This window comes from Lygodium microphyllum, chromosome 10, assembly GCF_053477565.2.
Source record: "Lygodium microphyllum isolate KBCC chromosome 10, Lygodium_microphyllum_v1.1.10, whole genome shotgun sequence".
Taxonomy (NCBI): domain Eukaryota; kingdom Viridiplantae; phylum Streptophyta; class Polypodiopsida; order Schizaeales; family Lygodiaceae; genus Lygodium; species Lygodium microphyllum.
The window spans coordinates 163,499,582-163,517,705 of NC_141144.1; the positions used below are offsets into that span (position 1 = coordinate 163,499,582).

Here is an 18,124-nt window from a genome sequence, read left to right on the forward strand (position 1 = left end):
CTTTGATAAAGGACAAAGTAATTGAGACTATCACATGTGCATTACACTACAATTGGTGCGATGTGGCTCCAACAATGAGCTAATGATTCTTATTTGATAATTCACATTTAACATAAAGAATTAAAGCTATGGAAAATTGAAGTGAGTGGTTGGGCTATTCTATTTTGTGAGGCAAAGTGAAATATTGAGGGGATTCTTCCATGTTATCCTCTATTTGGTGTTGTACTAGCTTTCGAAGGTCATATAGTGCTTATTAAATACCACTCTAGATTAGCTTACATCTTGTTCAAAAGAGGTATTAAGATATGGCACGACCTCAAAATCTTTGGTAATTGGATGACGATGCTTTCAAAGTTAATATCCAATGTTGAATTGGAATGGCTTACTCATAAGTCTAGATTAAAAGCCAATTGTGGACTTCTTTGAAGAAGTCCCATAAGTCATAGTTGATCTTTGTGGCCTTTGGTAACACTCCCTTACCTACAATTAAAAATATGAGGATTAAAGTTGGCAACCAATGCTTCGATAAGCCTAAACCTTTCAGGGAAGTTTAGTCATGAGAAGTGTAAGGAGTTGATTTGGAGATGCTGGATTTCATAGGATTAGTCTTTAGCTCTAGAGAATTTATTATATTCAAGTTACTAGCCATGGATCATCTCTAAATGGAAATTTGTTCTTGAACATTGTCGTGCTTGTGAAAATTGTTTGGAGGCGATTTGACTTTCATGACCATATCTCTTAGAGAAATACATCCATTGGGGATCAAAGGAAAAATTAATTTAGCATTTCTCAAATATAGAAATGTTAGGAGGAGTGTTGCTTTGCAAGCCTTCTAGGAAACAAGGAATAATGTGACTTTTGATCCTCATGCTTAATACGACTGATAAGTTGTGAGAAGCTTGGAAGCTCAATTTTGAACTTAGTTGGTGCCTTTGGATGATAAGGTGGCACTAAAGCGATTTGTATGTAAAGCTTAGAAGCTCTTTACGTGCTGTTTGGGTATCTAATACATGACTCGTGTTTGCATTTTTAAAAACAGCTATGGAAAGATGGAGTATTGGGCATAACTCGAGAAATTGTTGTTGCGCACTTGCAGGGTTTAAGAGCCTATACAGAGGAAGAAGAAGAAGAAAAAGCAAGTAATGGGGCACCTGTGCTTGATCGCACGCCGTGTCCTGCGATCTTCTTCAGAGCAAGCCTTAGCGAAGCGTTACTACCGGCAATCGGGGCTTTCGAGAGCCTTGCATTGTCATTATTCGACCTGCGGAGCGAGACATGGCGCCCCTCGCCTGCTACAGACAACAACGGTGCTGCTGCTTCATCGAGGGTTTTCTGCTGCCGCGGAGTTGCCATTAGAGCCTGACAATCAGCCAGCGCTTGACCAAGGTCCATCACCTGAGGAGACCGCAGCAGAAGCTTCACTTGGGGATGCTTTGCAGAAGAAGAAGGTGAAGAAGGAGAGGCTGCCTTCCGGCGATGCTCTGCGTGCATTTTTCCAGAGAGCTGAGATTGCCGAGCGGGTCGTCGATCTGTTGAAGAACTTGTCATGGAGTGATGAGGAATTGAAGAAGTCTTTGAGGGATATCTCGGTCAGCTTTGAGAGCCAAGTAATTACACAGGTGCTCAGAGCTGACATATCGTGCGATATGGCTCTGAGCTTTTTTCAGTGGCTGAAGGAACAGGATGGGTTCAAACATGATGAGTTTACGTATGGGGTGATGATCAACTTGCTCGGGATGTCAGGACGCCTGGATGAAATGAAAGAAATTTTTAGTGAAATGAAGTCAGAGGGGCTTACAATTACACCTGTGACCACGAGTAATGTCATGCTTTGGCTTTCCAAGGGCCAGGAAAGCGAAGGTGTTGAGAAGCTTTGGAAGGAGTTGAAGGAGACAGGATCCACACCTTCTCTGGTAGTATATACTGCATATATAGACATGCTTATCCGGACACAGCAGTTTGAAAAAATTGCTACTGTCTACAAGCAAATGTTGTCAAAGGAGTGTCCTCCAAACAATAGATTGTACACACTGTTTGTACAGCACCTTGTTGTTGCAGGCAAGCTGGAAGCTGCTGTGCAGATCTTGACAATTAGTCAGAAGGTACACGTTGTCCCAAGCAGGGTAGCATATGAGTGCATCATAAATGGCTTTGCAAATTCAGGGAATATAGAGATGGTGCAAGACCTTCTGAAGCAGATGAAAGAGCGCTTTCTCAAGCCTAGCAAGCATCTGTTACCGACTGTGAAAGTGCTGCTAAAGTCGGCTAAAACTGAGGAGGCAATGGTTTTGGCAAGAGATATCTCCCCTGACTTGCAAGCTGACAATATCAATGAAATTGAAAGTCTGGATGAAGAACTAACCATGGACAGTGAAGATGGTACTGTCCCCCTGCCTGAGACTCTTCTGAATGAGTGGAGATCTGCATCAGGCATAGGATTTGAGATCAATGCATTTGCATATGCCCTTCAGTCTTGGAACCCTTCAGTTGAGGAGATCCTGGATCAAGCAAAAGTGCAGTGGCATCCCTCAGGTGTTCTGGAGATTCTAAAAAGATTCAGGAGTTTGGAAACTGCTTGGCCTTTCTTCCATTGGGTGAAAAATAGACCTGGATACAAGCATGACAGCTATTGTTGTATGCAAATGATTCAGAGGATTTTAAAATCAGAAGTTGCTCTGAGTAAAAAGGCTGCTTTGGTGGATGCACTCTTTAAAGAGATGAAGGAAGATGGAATGGAGTTTGTAGTCCCAATGTTTAATATGGTTATTAGGTACTATGTAAAGGTTGGAGAAGTTAACAAAGCTCTGGATATGTTTAGTGCCATAGAGCAGTATAATTTGCTGCCAAATGAAGCTTCTTATGCTCCAGTCATCCAGATCCTTGCCAAAGATCGCCAAGGGAAGAGAGCTATGGAAATGATGGAGAAAATGCAGCAAGCAGGATTTCACTTGGACGATAGCACAGGTGCAGAATTAATAAATTGTCTTGAATTGGCTGGCAGACATCAAGCCGCTTATGAGCTTTTTGAACGAATGTCTGAATCTGGAAAATGTCCTGGAGGCCCGGTTTATAAGGCCTTGATGGCAATGTACACAAGGCAAGGAAATCAAAAGATGGCTCTTAAACTTTATGAAAAGATGAGAGGATCTGGCATTCCATTCACACAGGATATGTTTGAAGACGTGTCACCAATATTGAGGAAGGCAAACAGACAGGCTGATATCCAGGCAATTGACAAATACCGTGCGAATTTGAAGTATTTTGGTGGCGAGAATAAAGCACTTCAAGAAGATATATTAAAAGTTGTCACTTTGTTTATTCAAAACATGAAACCTTTTCAAAACTTGAAACCCAAAAAAGTCCCACCTTTGTCAACCCATGATGAACCATCTCATCTCCCTACTGAATAAGGGTTCTATTTTTTGTCCTGTCACATGTTTAACTGCTTAATGTGCTGAATATGTATGCAACTCCTTATCCAGGATATATTCATGCGGCAGTTCAGGATGGTGATATCACGACTTGAAATACAACTGGAACAAACCTTTCTTCACAGTAGGTACATGCCATTTTGCATGTGGACTTCCTGGGAGTAAGTGTCCTTTATTCAAGGTCACATGAAATTGAGAAGCATTATGATGTCTGCAAACTGCCATGGTCCTTGAGTGGATAGCTGTAAGTCTTTCAATTTGACAGTCACCTTGTTAAAAATTACTGATTTCTGCCACAATTGAATGTTTCATGGCGGTCCTGTGTCATTCACTTCTAAAAGCTCGTATAATCTTGTTCTTTGCCCAAGTTCTCTTCACATTGGCACCCATCCCTGTACTAGTTTTAGGTGTTATAATTTCCTTTGCTTTGGTGGTGAACTTGTGTTTATGCAGTTGTTGCACATGCTTGATATGCTCTTTTCTGCAGACTATTGTTTCAGGATCATCCCCTGGATGGGTGGTAGGCAGGCAGAGGGTCATGACTTGTCGGCCAGTCAGGAGGGGTCTGTGGGCAGGCAGATTCAGTTGGGCAGTGCAGGCAGCCAGTCATGACTGCAGTTGGGAGAAATGTGCCCAGCATCTATGCTGCAGGTCGTCCAGTTTCACCCCTGGCTGACCTGATCATTATTTTCCCTTTTTTTCCCAGCCCATTTATTGCTGCTCCAGCCTTTGTGGTCTTGTACATCATGTTTGAGATTGAGGTTGGCTCAGTGCATACTTCTGTTACTCAGTGTACATACTCTGCTTTCAGAGTTCAGTCTTCGGCTTCAGCATTCAGTCCTTTTTGAGTTCTGAATCTCTCTTCGTATCTTTTTTTGGTGTTCCATATTTTGACTCCACCCTTTCTCTCAGCCCGTGTCTCCTTCAGTGTTGCACTCTGACATGGTGTTAGAGCAGTGAAAGGCTGTACTGAGGTGACAGATCTAAAAAGGAGAATTTGGCATGTCAAAGGAGCTGCATTTTCAGAATGTGAGTGCGACTGAGAAGGCTGTGCATCAAGGTACGTAGAGAGCAAGCAGTGAGCTGAGGAGTGCGTGAATGGAGGAAGATTTGCTATGTTTGCCAATCTGAAGGGTTGCTTGAACTTGCATGGCATCAGGAAGAAGCTTGCAGACCTGATTTTTTGGGATTGGGTGGAGGAAGACTGAGCTGGCTGCATTTTCAGAGTCAAAGGGGGATAATTGGAGAAGTGCAACCAATTAAGGTGGGAGAAGGATGTCTAGCGACTAGACATGGATATCTAGGTCATTATGGACTGCAGGACTACCATTGTACCAACATCTAGAAGGTGATGATTGAGGTTATCTTGGAGTCATATGATCTTGCAAAGTTGGTGACATATGATGGGTATGCATATAGCTGCACTTGGAAAAGAGGCTGTCTATAGAGGTATAGATGTGAACCTGTGAGAGTGCACAACGGAAAGAGGAAAGTGAACACAGAGAGGAGACAGAGAATGCAAGAGAGAAAGAACAATGTGATTGCAATGGCTGAAGGTACAAGGTTACAAAGGTCAGCCCCAACACACAGCTCTATGCGTCAGTGTGGGCGCTAGATGGTAGCAAGGGGATGAGAGAATGAGGGTTGGCCAATCACGAAGGATCAATGATGGATAATGGATAAGGAAAGTGGGAGAGCAGGTTGCCTATATATAGGCGAAAAAAAGGGAAAACCCTAAATGTGGTCAATCCCAAAAAAAATAGCCAAAAGGGGGTAAAAAGAAATGCAGTAATGTGCCCTTCACCTAAAGTTTCTAAACACACAAAATGATAGACAAAAACAATATCAGAGCTCCTAATGTCCTCATTTGACTCAGGTTGATTCTCATAAGCAAGAGATGACAACACAAGACATATGGTTGCTAACACCCCCTCTCAGGTCTTGAATGTAGTGAAAGGCCAAAGGAGATGTGGATCTAGAAAGAGTGCTAATGTCGATGTAGTTTGTTGATGAAGAAAGCCAACAAAGGAGCAAGATCTCCTCCGTAGAAAAATTCGATTAAATTTAAGGCCACCAAAGGGCAATGGAAATGGAGAGGCTTTGAATGGATAACTAAAAAAAACTCCAATCGGGGATAGGTGAGCCAAGCCTTTAACCCAATTATGAGACAATCGTGAGGAACTATTGAAGGCAATATAAGCCGCATAGAAACAATAGGGATCAAGGGCCAAGCGGTAGGGAATGGTGGGTCGGTGACGAAGGAAAGGGGTAGTTGCGTATAATAAAGGCCTAAAGTAGACTAGGAATCTTGAAGAAACTCCTCATGATCTTGGGAAGCCCCCTATGAAACACAAAGAGCTAGGAAATTCACAATTGCATCACCAATATCGTCCCCCTTTAAAATGGATGGGAGATATGAGGGAACCACTAGAGGAGGGGGATGGGATGAAACTTGTGGGATAAATGGTGCCCAAGTTAGGAACATATAGGGCCTTAGAAATGGAGCTCAATGGATGGTAAGACAATAGAGGCAAGGTGGCAACACCACCTTGGAGTCGTAGGACTCCATGCGTCATTGACAATGAGCCAAGGTTGCTTAAAAAAAGAGAGTTAAAGAAGGCTCCTTCACTTAATAAATGTGTAGAAACATTGACTCGATGAAAATAGTGAGTGATGAAATAGAGGTAGATGAAGGCTTCGATGTAGATTCACCCTTTGCTCTTGGACAAAGATTGAATGTATATCCTCCAACACTTCTCCTCAGGGTGCACACACTCTTGAGGAAACATCATAATGCCACATAAAGCATGTCCATCTAGTCAAAAGCATTGTATGAAAAGGTATTTAATTGTGAAATGTGACAGAGGATCCCCAAATGAGCTATCTAAAAAGTGGTCCTCATATATATGAAGATATTAAGGGCTTAACTACAAGGGAGCACAACTAAGTGCATCAAGATACAATTATATCAAGCCATATAATATGAAGCAATTGGGTTTTCTAGGTGGAAAGTAGACTAAGCACCTTTTTCAAGTATATGTTGACTATATTAATTCTAGGATTATTGGATATTTGCCCATGTTTAAAAGCTAACCATTACCACTTTTTTAGTAGCATGCTTAGTTTTAACATTTCCCTTTGATGATGAATAAGAGATTATGATGCAAAGAAATTAACAACATTGTGATTCATGGATGAACTTGTTAGAGATTAGTCATCCCCTCGACTAGCATACTTAGGATATAGTTGGTGTCATTGGTTCTCTTGGAGGGACTTATGCATTTCTAGTCAGTTATGGGGGTATCTTTTTCATTAGGTACTAGTGTCTAGGTAGTTTTGATGGCGGGTAGCTTAGTGCCACATGTGTAGGCTAGACAAATTGCAATTATTGTAGCATTGCTGCCAATGGCCAGTTTAGTGGTGTTTTGATCAGATTTGGCAAGTCGGCTAGATCTGGTAGTAGTTGGTCAGATTTGGTTGGTTGACCTGCCTATTTTTTATCTATTCTTTTGTCCTATAGATAGCACTTATGTAGCTTGCCTTTTTCACTTTTGTTTTTCAGGTTGGTGAGAGAGATCCAGCTTGAGAAGATACACTGATAGCCCTTGTACATTTGTTCTCTTTGTTTCAGTATTCATTGATTGTGGATCTTTACATTCTTGTGTCTCTTTTCTCTCTCCCTTTTCTCTTAGGTTTATTCTCTTTCAGTTTTGTCCATACACTTTGACATTTGCTATACTCTAACATGGTATTAGAGTAGTGTAGAAGGGCTAATTGATCATGGGTACACTTGATGGAGAGGATTCTTCATGTCAAAAGTTTGCGTTTACAACCTATAAACATTGAGGTGAATAGGTATAGCACGAAGGAGTAAAGTTGCTATTTTTTTTGTAGGCCCTTAGTGCTGAAGGAGGAAAGGTTGTGTTTTTAGCCTTTTGAAGTAGATTGAGTTTTTGGGTGAGTCAAAGGGAATTGCCCTTGTTTTTGTGTAGGTCATTCCATTTATAATGCTTATCGAAATTTATGTGGAATTTTAGGCTATTATGGACCGCAAGGTCCTTGTGTTGCTAACTCTTTCTTCAAATAAAAAAGGCTTAACGGGGAGAATTACTACATTTGGCATGTAATGATGCTTGCCATCCTGGAGTCTTATGATTTGATTGAGCTTGTGATTGAGGTTGTAGATTGTTCCACAACCTGTGATGCATCCAAGCTTTCTATAGATAAGAAAGTCAAGTTGATAAAGGTACATGCACATTGGGACAAATTGAATTCCAATATCCATTCTTTCCTCTTTCTCTCTTACACTCCAATTGTCATTGCTCACATCGAGCACTTGATTGTGGCTTAGGAGATATGGTTGGAGCTTGATCAAATGTACAATCAGGTGATCGTGATATAGTGGGTGTCATTGAAGGTTTAGATGAGGAGTTGGAGACCTAAAAAGTCTTCTTTTATGTGGGAGTATGTCAATAAGCTTTGGCAATTGTAGATGCAGGTCTAGAACATAAGGAAGGCGATTAACTTGAAGAATATGGTGATAACTTTACTTTCTCAGTTATCGCCCCGATTCAATGCTTTCTACTTTGCCTTGATTGCTTTAGGATAGACCAAAACTCTTCCTTTGCCTTGGTTGCTTTAGGGTAGACCAAGATCCTTAAGTGGGAGAAGTTGGTTTCTATGGTCTTGGACCAAGAGGAACAACTCAAAGGTCAAAACGCTCCTAAGTTGGAGGCTTTGACCACATGATCTTTCCAATAGAAGGGGAAGAATACCAATAAGAAGAAGGATGAGAAGTCCAAATAGGACAAAGCCAAGGGGTCTACTTGCCACATTTTGGTAAGACAAGTCATTGGAAGAAAGATTGCCCTGATAAGGAAAAGTAGGACTCCAAAAAGGAGAAGACTACAAAGGACTTAAGAGTGGTGGCTTCTCCTTCATTAGCCGTCTTCCTTTATTTGGAGGTTATAGAGGATGTTTCTTCGATGACCACTGATGCAATGATGATGGTCCCACAATCTTATTTATGAGTGGATTGTGCACAATGGTGCTTCTTGCCACATGACTCCTTCATATGGGATTGTTCGTATGTGTTACATTGTGTGACAAATCCTTATAGGTGACAGATCTTCATTCCCCATCAAAGGCAAGGGTAATATGTAGCTGATTTCAGATGGGCAAGGTGGTGCCCACATATTAGAGGTACGTACACCTTCTAGGATATCATCTACTTTTAGTGAATAAGATATGTGCTCTTGGTCTGATGGTCGAGTTTGATGATGACTCATTTCGAGCTCTTGATGGTATTTCTTGACAGATTCTTTATGTAGGACACCAATAGAATGGATTCTATAATATATGGTCTTCTTTTGTCTTTTTTACACTTTTTCTTTCTTCATAAACTCAGACTGAGCTTTGGCATGCTCGGTTTGGCCACGTCAACTATGAGTACCTTTGGAAGGTAGCTCCTGGTCAATTGCTATTGTGAGTGTGCACAATGGAAGAAGGAACTTGAACACAGAGGAAGAGAGAGACAATTTGCAAGAGAAGAAGAAAAGAAACCTGCATTGAATAGGGAACAAATGCTGAATATAGGAGGATTGATTAGTCCCTACACACAGCCCACGTCAATGAGGGCACCGGATCAAACTAATGATGATGGTAGCATCGAAGATGGAGGAAGATGACGAAGTCAGAGTGTGAAAAGATGATAATCTAACTAATTACCAAGTGGGAAATGGCTATAAATAGCCAAAAATCCCAAAAATTGGCCAACTTGAAATTTGGGGCAAAAAATATGTATGATGGTAAAAATGTCAGAAATGCTCAAAAAAATCCCGAAAAGGGTGGGCAATGTTCGACAGGTGAGGCAAACTGAAGGATGCAGAAGCTACCTTGGGAAGTGCACCCAATTGGAGGAGAAAATGCACTGAAATGCAATAAACTAAGTGCTCTAAGATGAGCGATCTCCTCGATCAAAACAAGTGATACATAGGTTAGAGCTCCTAAAGTCATTTTCTAACTCAAATTGAGGCTCATAGGCAGGAGATGACAAGGCATGAAAAACATGATTTCTCTAATACCCCCTCTCAGATCCTAGATGTGGCGGAAGGCCACGGGAGAAACTGATCCTAGAACAGCAAGGGGAGTGCCAATGTTGATGACGTTTGTCGATGAAGAAGCTCCTCACAATCCTAGAAAACCCCCTTTGAAACAATAGGGGCAAGAAAATCCACAGTCACATCACAGAGATCGTTTCCCTTTGAAAAGGGATGGGGGATATTAGGGAACCATTGGAGGAGAGGGTGGGGGATGGGAAGGAACGCGTGGAAAAGAGGGTACACAAGTAGGAACGGGTGTAGCAATAGACAACTGCCTTGGAGGACCCGACATAAGAGAAGGGGAATGGAGCCTGTAAAGCCCGCTCTCTTGCTAACTTGTCGTATCTCGGGAAATGCACATAAAATCCCGATTGGAGGAGAAAATGCACTAAAATGAAATAAACTAGGTATTCTAGAATGAGCTACCTCCTTCATAAAAACAAGTGATAGACATGTCAAAGCTCCTAAAGTCCTCATTTGATTCAGACTGAGGCTCACAGACAATAGATGACAAGGAATGAAACAACATGATTGCTAACATGTATGTGGGTTGGTAGAGATTGGAGTGAGCAACCCGCCATGTGTATCTTACATTCATGGCAAACAACATAGGGATGCTATTCCCAACAAGGCTTCACAATGGGCTAAGGAGCCCTTGGAGCTTGTTTCGACGAACTTATGTGGACCCATGAGGATGTAGTCATGTTGTAGCTCCTAATCTATGCGAAATATATAATAGGACTGCAATGCCTCATATGAAAATACATCGTCTTATTGCTGTAGGCAGTGTGGAAAATACCTAATATTGCATCAGCCAACTCATAGGAAACTCATAAAATAATCACATAGAGACATGGAAATACATACGCCAATTGCTAGATCTCATTATCATCATGAATATCCAGCCTTGGCTAGTCATTGCTTCATTGCTTAGGTAGCTGACCCTTTCTGCCAAAACCTTTGAATCCACATTGTTATGCCAACTCATGTGCAATTTGGTTTATTGATGCCACTAATGGTGCTGGTGGTTGTCTTGCGTTCCACAACATTGGATTATACTAGCATTCCCTAGCCTCATGGCCCACCTTCTGACATATGTTGCATGACTTTACATTCCTAGGAGTATTAATAACTCCCATATCCAACAACTATTTCTTTATTTTCTTCTTTAACCTTTTTTTCAAAGTTGTCTTATCCTCTTTTTCTTTTCCTTCTTATCTTTAGAAGAACTCTTATCCTTCCTGGATTTTTGTTTATACCACTTCTGCCTCTGTCTACTCTTGTCATCATTCAAGTTACTTGATTCGGTGTCCGACTCGGAACTTGATGAGGAATCCTTTTCATCACTACTGTTGTTTGAATTAGAATCATCAAAATCAAAGTCTAAGGAATCCTTACTATTCTTCTTGGACTTCCTTTTTCGAAGTCTTTTCTCTATCCATTGTATTACTTTAGCTAGCACATCTATGGTATTATTATTTTTTAATTTCACATTAGTAATTACTCTTGCAATAGCTTTATCCAATCCCTTAAAGAAGTATGAACACTACAAATCTATGAAAGATCTATAATCAATATTCAACCTATTCAATAGGTTCTTGAATTTTTGTGTATAGTCCTACACCACCATTGTCTTTTGTTTGATTTACTTCAGCTTTTTTAACACATCCATAGATGTCTCATGTTTTCTAAATATACTTAGAAAAGCAATTTTAAGCCATCATATGTGGTAAAGTATTTAGCATCATAAGTGCTTTACCAATCCATGGCCCTATATTTGAAGGTTACGCAAACTGTGCAACTTAACTTGCTCCTCGAACATCTTAAATTGCTAGCCACCCACCTTGTCTGGAACTATGTGACATGGCAGTTTGGGTCCTCTTTCTTCTTGCCAGAGAACTTAGAAGCTCTGAACTTAGGATTAACTAGTGGATTGGGGTTCATGGATCTTGGCTTCTTCTTCTTCAATGGAGATAGAGGATCAAAATTAAGAGACTTCTTTACAGTAACTACTCTACTTCTTAACAATATTGTGCTTTCTAGCACTAGATGTTGTAATCTTTCCACCACATAGTTGGGAGAAATTGAGTGATCTTCCAAGTTAGGCACTTCATCCTCTATTTTAGAAGGAATTGGAGGAGTTTCTGTAGATGTAGCAGGAGAATGATAAATAGTAGCAGTACCAATAGAGGTAATGACCTCCTGAAACTCCTCTTGAAATGCCAAAAATTTCTCTTCATCTAGCCAATTCCTCTTGCTTTACTACCATCATTCCACACAAGTCCTTTTGTCCTACCAGTAACTCTCTTACTCTTTGGACTTGCATTGGATCAGGTGGAAATATGTTACTATTGTATAAAAAAAATTCATAATTTTACCATCAAATAAGGTCGTTTTTGCTTGTATTTTAAACTAGAGATATAGGAAAGCAATGGTAGAGTATACACATAGAAAATCCTTTGAACTACATATAGAAATTTCATTTTTCATCCATAAAATAAAGTCGTTGAGAAAGAAAATGAGCACTCGTGACCTTTATACAAATGAGATTAATCTCCTCACATAAAAAGATGCAAAAGGTATACCACCTTAAAAGTGGAATAGGGTACTTTTACACACGAGTAGAGAGACGATCATGTAAAAGAGATAGAGAAAATATGTGGTACAATATGAAGCTAACAATTGAAGACACTAATATTTAGAGTTGCATTCCAATCCAAAATAGTGGAGAAAAAATGTATAGATAAGTTGAGGAATGATGGTGGTGACCATGTAGGAACAAAAAGAGAAAAAAGGGAGGAGAGGATGATAGTGTAAAGGGATTTGGGATAGTGGAATGGGAAGGAAGGGAATAATGGAGGGACTGAGAATGAGAGTAAGAGTAGGTGAGGGTGAGGGTATGATGAAGTGAGAGATAAGGAGGGTAATGAAGTTGGAAGATGGATGGGGAGGGAGAGAGAGAGAGAGAGAGAGAGAGAGAGAGAGAGAGAGAGAGAGAGAGAGATGGTGTGTATGACAAAGTGAAAAAGAAGGGTGGTGGAGTGGAGAGGGATGGGAGAGTAGTAAAAGAGAGAAAGAGAATAGAGATAGTGAGAATGGTGGTAGAGTGGAATATGTGCGTCCCCTCCCCCCTCCTTGAAAGCTCAAAGAGGTTTCCTTTTATAAGCACTGTTAGATTATATTATCAGTTAACCCTAATTAATCAAGTTCTCAAATTAGATGAAACACTAGGTGATGTAAGGCAGTGCATAAAGTCTCTCTTCATAATACGTTTTATTGTCATGTATGTAAGTCTTCATAGTCAAGCTTTCCAAAATAATAAGAAAAAGAAAAAGAAATTACAAAGATTATAAAATATGAGAGTTATGCATGTGTATTATTAATATAATGTGATGCTTTATAATATATGATGGATAGTTTTAAAAGATTTTGAGTAGAGAGAATGTGAAAAGATATATATAATTTTTACAATATGTTTCATTCACCAAAATGAGTGGAAGCTTGCTTTGGAGAGAGATTAATGGAGGAAAAGGCTTGAATATTAATTAAGCAGTCTCAAATCTCCACCATTGTAGATGTGCTTTTTATTACGAATCCTTTCGTGTATCAGTATATTATTATCTCTTTTACTTTTAGTGATCGAAGCTTTTTTCATGCATGTACAATTTATGAAGCTTCAAATATTAGAAGAGAGAATATCACAATTAATAGGCTAGAAAAAGTGAGATGCATGAAATGAGAAAAATATATGAGAAAAGAAAAATAGAATTGGTTGTATATACCATATAAGAGTTATTGGAGTATTTCCTAAAATACTTAAAGATGTGTGTCCAAGCTTGACTCCACCACCTTCTTTCATTTTAAAAGATGCTAGCTCTAAGTAACTAGCAACTTAAATTTTTTATAGAAGATGTTATCATATGTTCATGTTCTCATATTGACTTTCTTATATGCTTGGTATCATTTTCTTAAATGTGAGAAGACTCTTATGTACTACTCTAAGGTTTTTTAATGTCATATGACTCACTTCTAAATTCATCTAAGTTTAATGCTAAAATTATTATAGATAAATATTTTCAAAGAGGATTACTTTTAGAAGTAAATTTTCTAAGGAAAAATAAATCATTTTTATTTTTGTAGAGATGTGCAAGCAATATAAACATCGATTTTTATATAAAACTTAAACTACGCATCTAAAAGTTATGTACACATTTCGTGATTCTAAGAGGAGGTTCATATTTAAAAAAAAGTTATGAAATGCATCCATCATATCATAGCCAAGGTGGCTAACTATGAAATGATATTACCAATGTTGGTTGAGAATCAAATGATGAGAGATTGCAGCATGGTATGCATCCCAAGCTATGGTGGCCAAGAGTATTCACCCTCTTACATGGTGAGAGGTTGAGACCTCAAACATGTAATGTTATAAAATGGAAAAAAAGATCCTAGGCTAGTTACAATGTAGCCTTTTATACTTAACCCTAGTATGCTAAATATTGGCTAAGACATTTAGACACTTTTACTTTATTACAAGTCATCTCGACCTAAAAGAGCTTTGTCCTCAAAGGTGAATTTGGAAATAAGATATAAGGATGAGTACATGAATAGCTTGAAATAGATGAAGTCGTGTTGAAATAGGAGTCCATGGTGAAGAAGACCAAATAAGTCAATGAAGAAATACCATGTAAGTGGAATAAACTACTGTACGCTGTCCAAAGCATGCTACAATATAAATTTGGCTATATCTTGAAGTAGACGTGTTCAATTTTCATGTGAGGTACAGAAATGTAAAGGACAATATGTAGTATCTAGCTATGCTATCAAAATCAAATTTTGAGGAAGATAAAGTATTTAACTTCAAAACAAAAAGTTATTACAATAAGATGATTATTGTCCAGTGAATGAACTATCCTCTTGAAAAAGCCATGGAAATTGTTTCAAATATGAAGCATGTTGCTAAGAAGATTCTTCCATAGGCAAACCCTTCCACTTAATAAGATACTCCACAAGAACTTAGTTCCTTAGAACTTTCTCCCGCTTAACAATAATCTTTTTAGGTTCATAAATGATCAAACCATTTTCATAAAGGGGAGGTAGTTCTTCAAAGACTTGGATTTCAGGCCCAACATACTTCTTGAGCTGAGATACATGAAATACATTATGGATGCATGTAGTTGAAGGTACATTAAGTTGATATGCAAGATCCCTAGCTCTCTTAACTATTTGGTATGGACCATAATATCTATGAGTGAGTTTATTATGTCCTTCCTTAAGAGAGGCATAATGGGATTTTGGAACCTTCAAGAAAACCCATTCATCTTCATCAAACTCCACATGTCTTCTTTTCTCATTTGCATAGGCCTTCATTGTCTCGTGAGCTTTTTCAATGTTTTTCTTGCATTGCTTCATAAGAGCCTCCATCTTCTCTAACTCTTCATGAGCATTGTAATTTACATGACCATGAAACAATGTGGAAGGCACTTGAACGTTATAACCATATAATGCTTCAAAAGGAGATATTCCAATACTCATGTGATGAGTATTATTATAACAAAATTTTGGAAGATGAAGCCAATGGTCCCATGCGCTTTGTGTGTCATGGAAAAAATGACCCAAGTAAACTTTTAGCTATTTGTTGACCCTTTCAATTTGCCAGTTTGTTTGTGGATGATAAGCTGTACTAGGAGTCAAAATAGTCCCCATATAGAAGAGAATAAACTTCTCTAAAAGTTGCCCATAAACTTGGTGTCATGATTGGACACAATCTTCATTAGCATTCCATGAATCTTAAAGATACATTCCATAAATTGATTAGCCACTTGCTTTGTTTTAAATTAAGCCTTTGTTGGAATGAAATGGGTTGATTTAGTTAACCGGTCTACCACCACATAAATGCTATTCCACCCATACTTTGTAGTAGGCAATCCCATTATGAAATCCATACTAATGTCAGTCCACTTCCCATGAGGAATAGGTAGTGGTTGAAGAAAACCACTAGGTAGAAGTGTGGAATCCTTATTTTGTTGACACGGAAGACAGCTCATGACATAGTCTTTAACATCTCTCCAAATTCCTTTTCAATAAAAGCTCTTATCATGAATATTATCAAATGTTTTGAACAAATCATGATGTCCTGCTAAAGGTGAATAGGACATCTCTTGCAAAATGGGATCTTTGAAAGATGTCTGAGGAGTCAAGAAAACTCGTCCTTGATACCATAAAAGACCATTATGCCATTTATAATTTGGATACTCTTTTCCTTTGCCTTGCTGAAATTCCTTCATCATTTTGGATGCTTGCTCATCAAGCAAATACTCTTCTTGAATGTCATGGATCCAATCCTTATACACGGTTGAAATGGTAGAGATAGAGCATGACTACATTCTTGGTAAGACATTTGCCACCACACTGTCTTTTCCAGCTATACAAGATATCTCAAAGTCATATCCTTGAAGAGTAGCTAGCCATCTTCATTGCTTGGGAGACAAATTTGGTTGTGAAAGGAAGTATTTCAGTACATGATGATCACTTGTGAGCTTATAATGGCTTCCATAGATGTAATGATGTCACTTTTTAATAGCATGTAATATTGCCAATATCTATTGCTCATAAACATGTAATTGATGCTCCTTGTCATCAAGATTTCGACATTCATAAGCCATGACTCCATGGTCTTGACATAAAATAGTCCCAATTCCTCTTCCACTAGCATCCGCACATATGATAAACTCCTTAGAGAAATCTAGGCATACAAGGATAGGTGTTGAAATTAAGAGAGATTTTAGCTCATTGAAACTTTGATTAGCAATGGAGTAAAAAAAAAGCCTACTTTTTGAGTCTAATTATGAATGGATTTGCCACATGAGCATAATTCTTGACGAACCTCCTATAGAAGGATAATAATCCAAGGAATCTTCTCAAAGAGGTTGCATTCGTAGGAGTAGGCCATTCTTTAATACATTTTACCTCGTTCGGATCCACTCTAATGCCTTGCTCTCCCACAACATGACCTAAGTGTTGAGATGGCAAGCTTAACACATGCGGACATTGATGATGGACCGCCTGGCTAGATAGGTTTGCACATCTACACTTAGCACGTTGGTGGTCATTATGATACTCACATGGTCACTGACTTATCACTTATTATATTTAGTTTGTTACACCTACCTACAGCTGGCAAAGACATAGCGCCAGTCGATTAGTGTAGTCGATTATGCACTGTTTGACTTAGTAGGCCACTTTCCTTTATGTTGTATCTTATCTATACTTTGTGTACATTGTATAGTGTGTGGAAGAAGAAGAAGAAACCAGCAAGAAAACGTTTTTGGCCTCCATCTCTCTTCTTGTATTCTTGAGTGAGCTTCCTCTTGTGTATACAGTGTGTGTTTGGCGTAGCAGCTCAAGCAAGTCCCCCCACCACATGATTCTTGACATGGTATTAGAGCCGCGCCCACTGAGAGAGGCTGATTTTGAAGGCTGAAGTGAAGGAGAAGAAGCAAGGTTTGAGCAAGCAAGAAACGGGTAAGAAGCTCTCCCATTCTTCCACTCTCTCTCTTGGATAGTGCCAGTGGAGGCATCGGAAGTAGGGTCGAGCAAAAATCTCAGATTGTTGTGAGATTTGGTGTGCGAGCAGATCACTATATATTTTGCACATTAGCCCTTTAGGGCTATCCCGCAGTTATTTTGGGCGTCTAAGGCTGTTTCAGGCCCCGTTTTAGAGCCGCAAGGTTGCGGACAACAGTTTCAGGGTACACTGTGATTTCGGCTATATTGACCGAAAGTGGGTGCACAGGTTACAGATTGTGAATCTGTAATTTTTGAGGTGTTTATAGGAAGCAAACATAAGGTTTATCTACAAACAGATTGCAGATTACATGTACTATTGAGCAATCAGTGAAAAAGGTTGCTTGGTGTATTGCTGTACACGTGTTGTGAAAGATTGCAGAAGACTAGCTTGCTGTGTTGTATCTTTGTTTATGATAATGGCAGAGAACAGTGGAAATCCAATTATTGAGAAGCTCGACAAGAACAGCTTGTGAGAGTGCGCAGCGAAAGAAGAACACGAACACAGAGGAGAGGAGAGAGGAAGCAGAGAATGAAGGAAGAAAGTCTGCACTGACTGAGATGAATGCTGAATACACTGGAATGGACAGAACAGTCCCTGCACGCAGCCCGGAGCGTCAGTGAGGGAACCAGGACAGACTGGAAGCAGAGGCAGCACCAATGCCGGAGACGGAGACGGAGGGAGCAGTGCTGAACCTGCAGAGCATGAATGCTGGACTGACTGGGGGGGCAGCTATAAATAGCCCCCAGCCAAAAAACTGGCCGACCTGGCCAGATCTGGCCGACTATGGCCAGATCTGGTCCGACTGGCCAGTTCTGGTCCGACTGACCAGAACCAGAACTGGTCCGACTGCCCAAAATAATGGGCAGTCACCCCAAAAACAGCCCAGATCTGGGCTGTAAAATGCCCAAGGCTGCATGCTGACTAAAGCAGCCTAAAAACACACTGACAGAGCTCCTCTGTCTCCTGTCAGACTCTGACAGGAGCTCACAACCAGGAGATGACAGACTGAGACTAAATAAGAG

General features: G+C 39.7%; 1 protein-coding gene across 1 annotated transcript; it reads left to right on the top strand.

Annotated features, from left to right (window-relative positions):
- The first annotated feature begins 1,003 nt into the window (after window positions 1–1,003).
- LOC148030734 (uncharacterized) lies at window positions 1,004–5,464 on the top strand. Its single transcript, XM_087687080.1, has 2 exons — window positions 1,004–3,675; window positions 3,919–5,464. Exon 1 carries the CDS (start codon window positions 1,143–1,145, stop codon window positions 3,408–3,410), a length of 2,268 nt encoding a protein of 755 aa, XP_087543206.1. The 5' UTR covers window positions 1,004–1,142; the 3' UTR covers window positions 3,411–3,675; window positions 3,919–5,464.
- The last annotated feature ends 12,660 nt before the right edge of the window (window positions 5,465–18,124 follow it).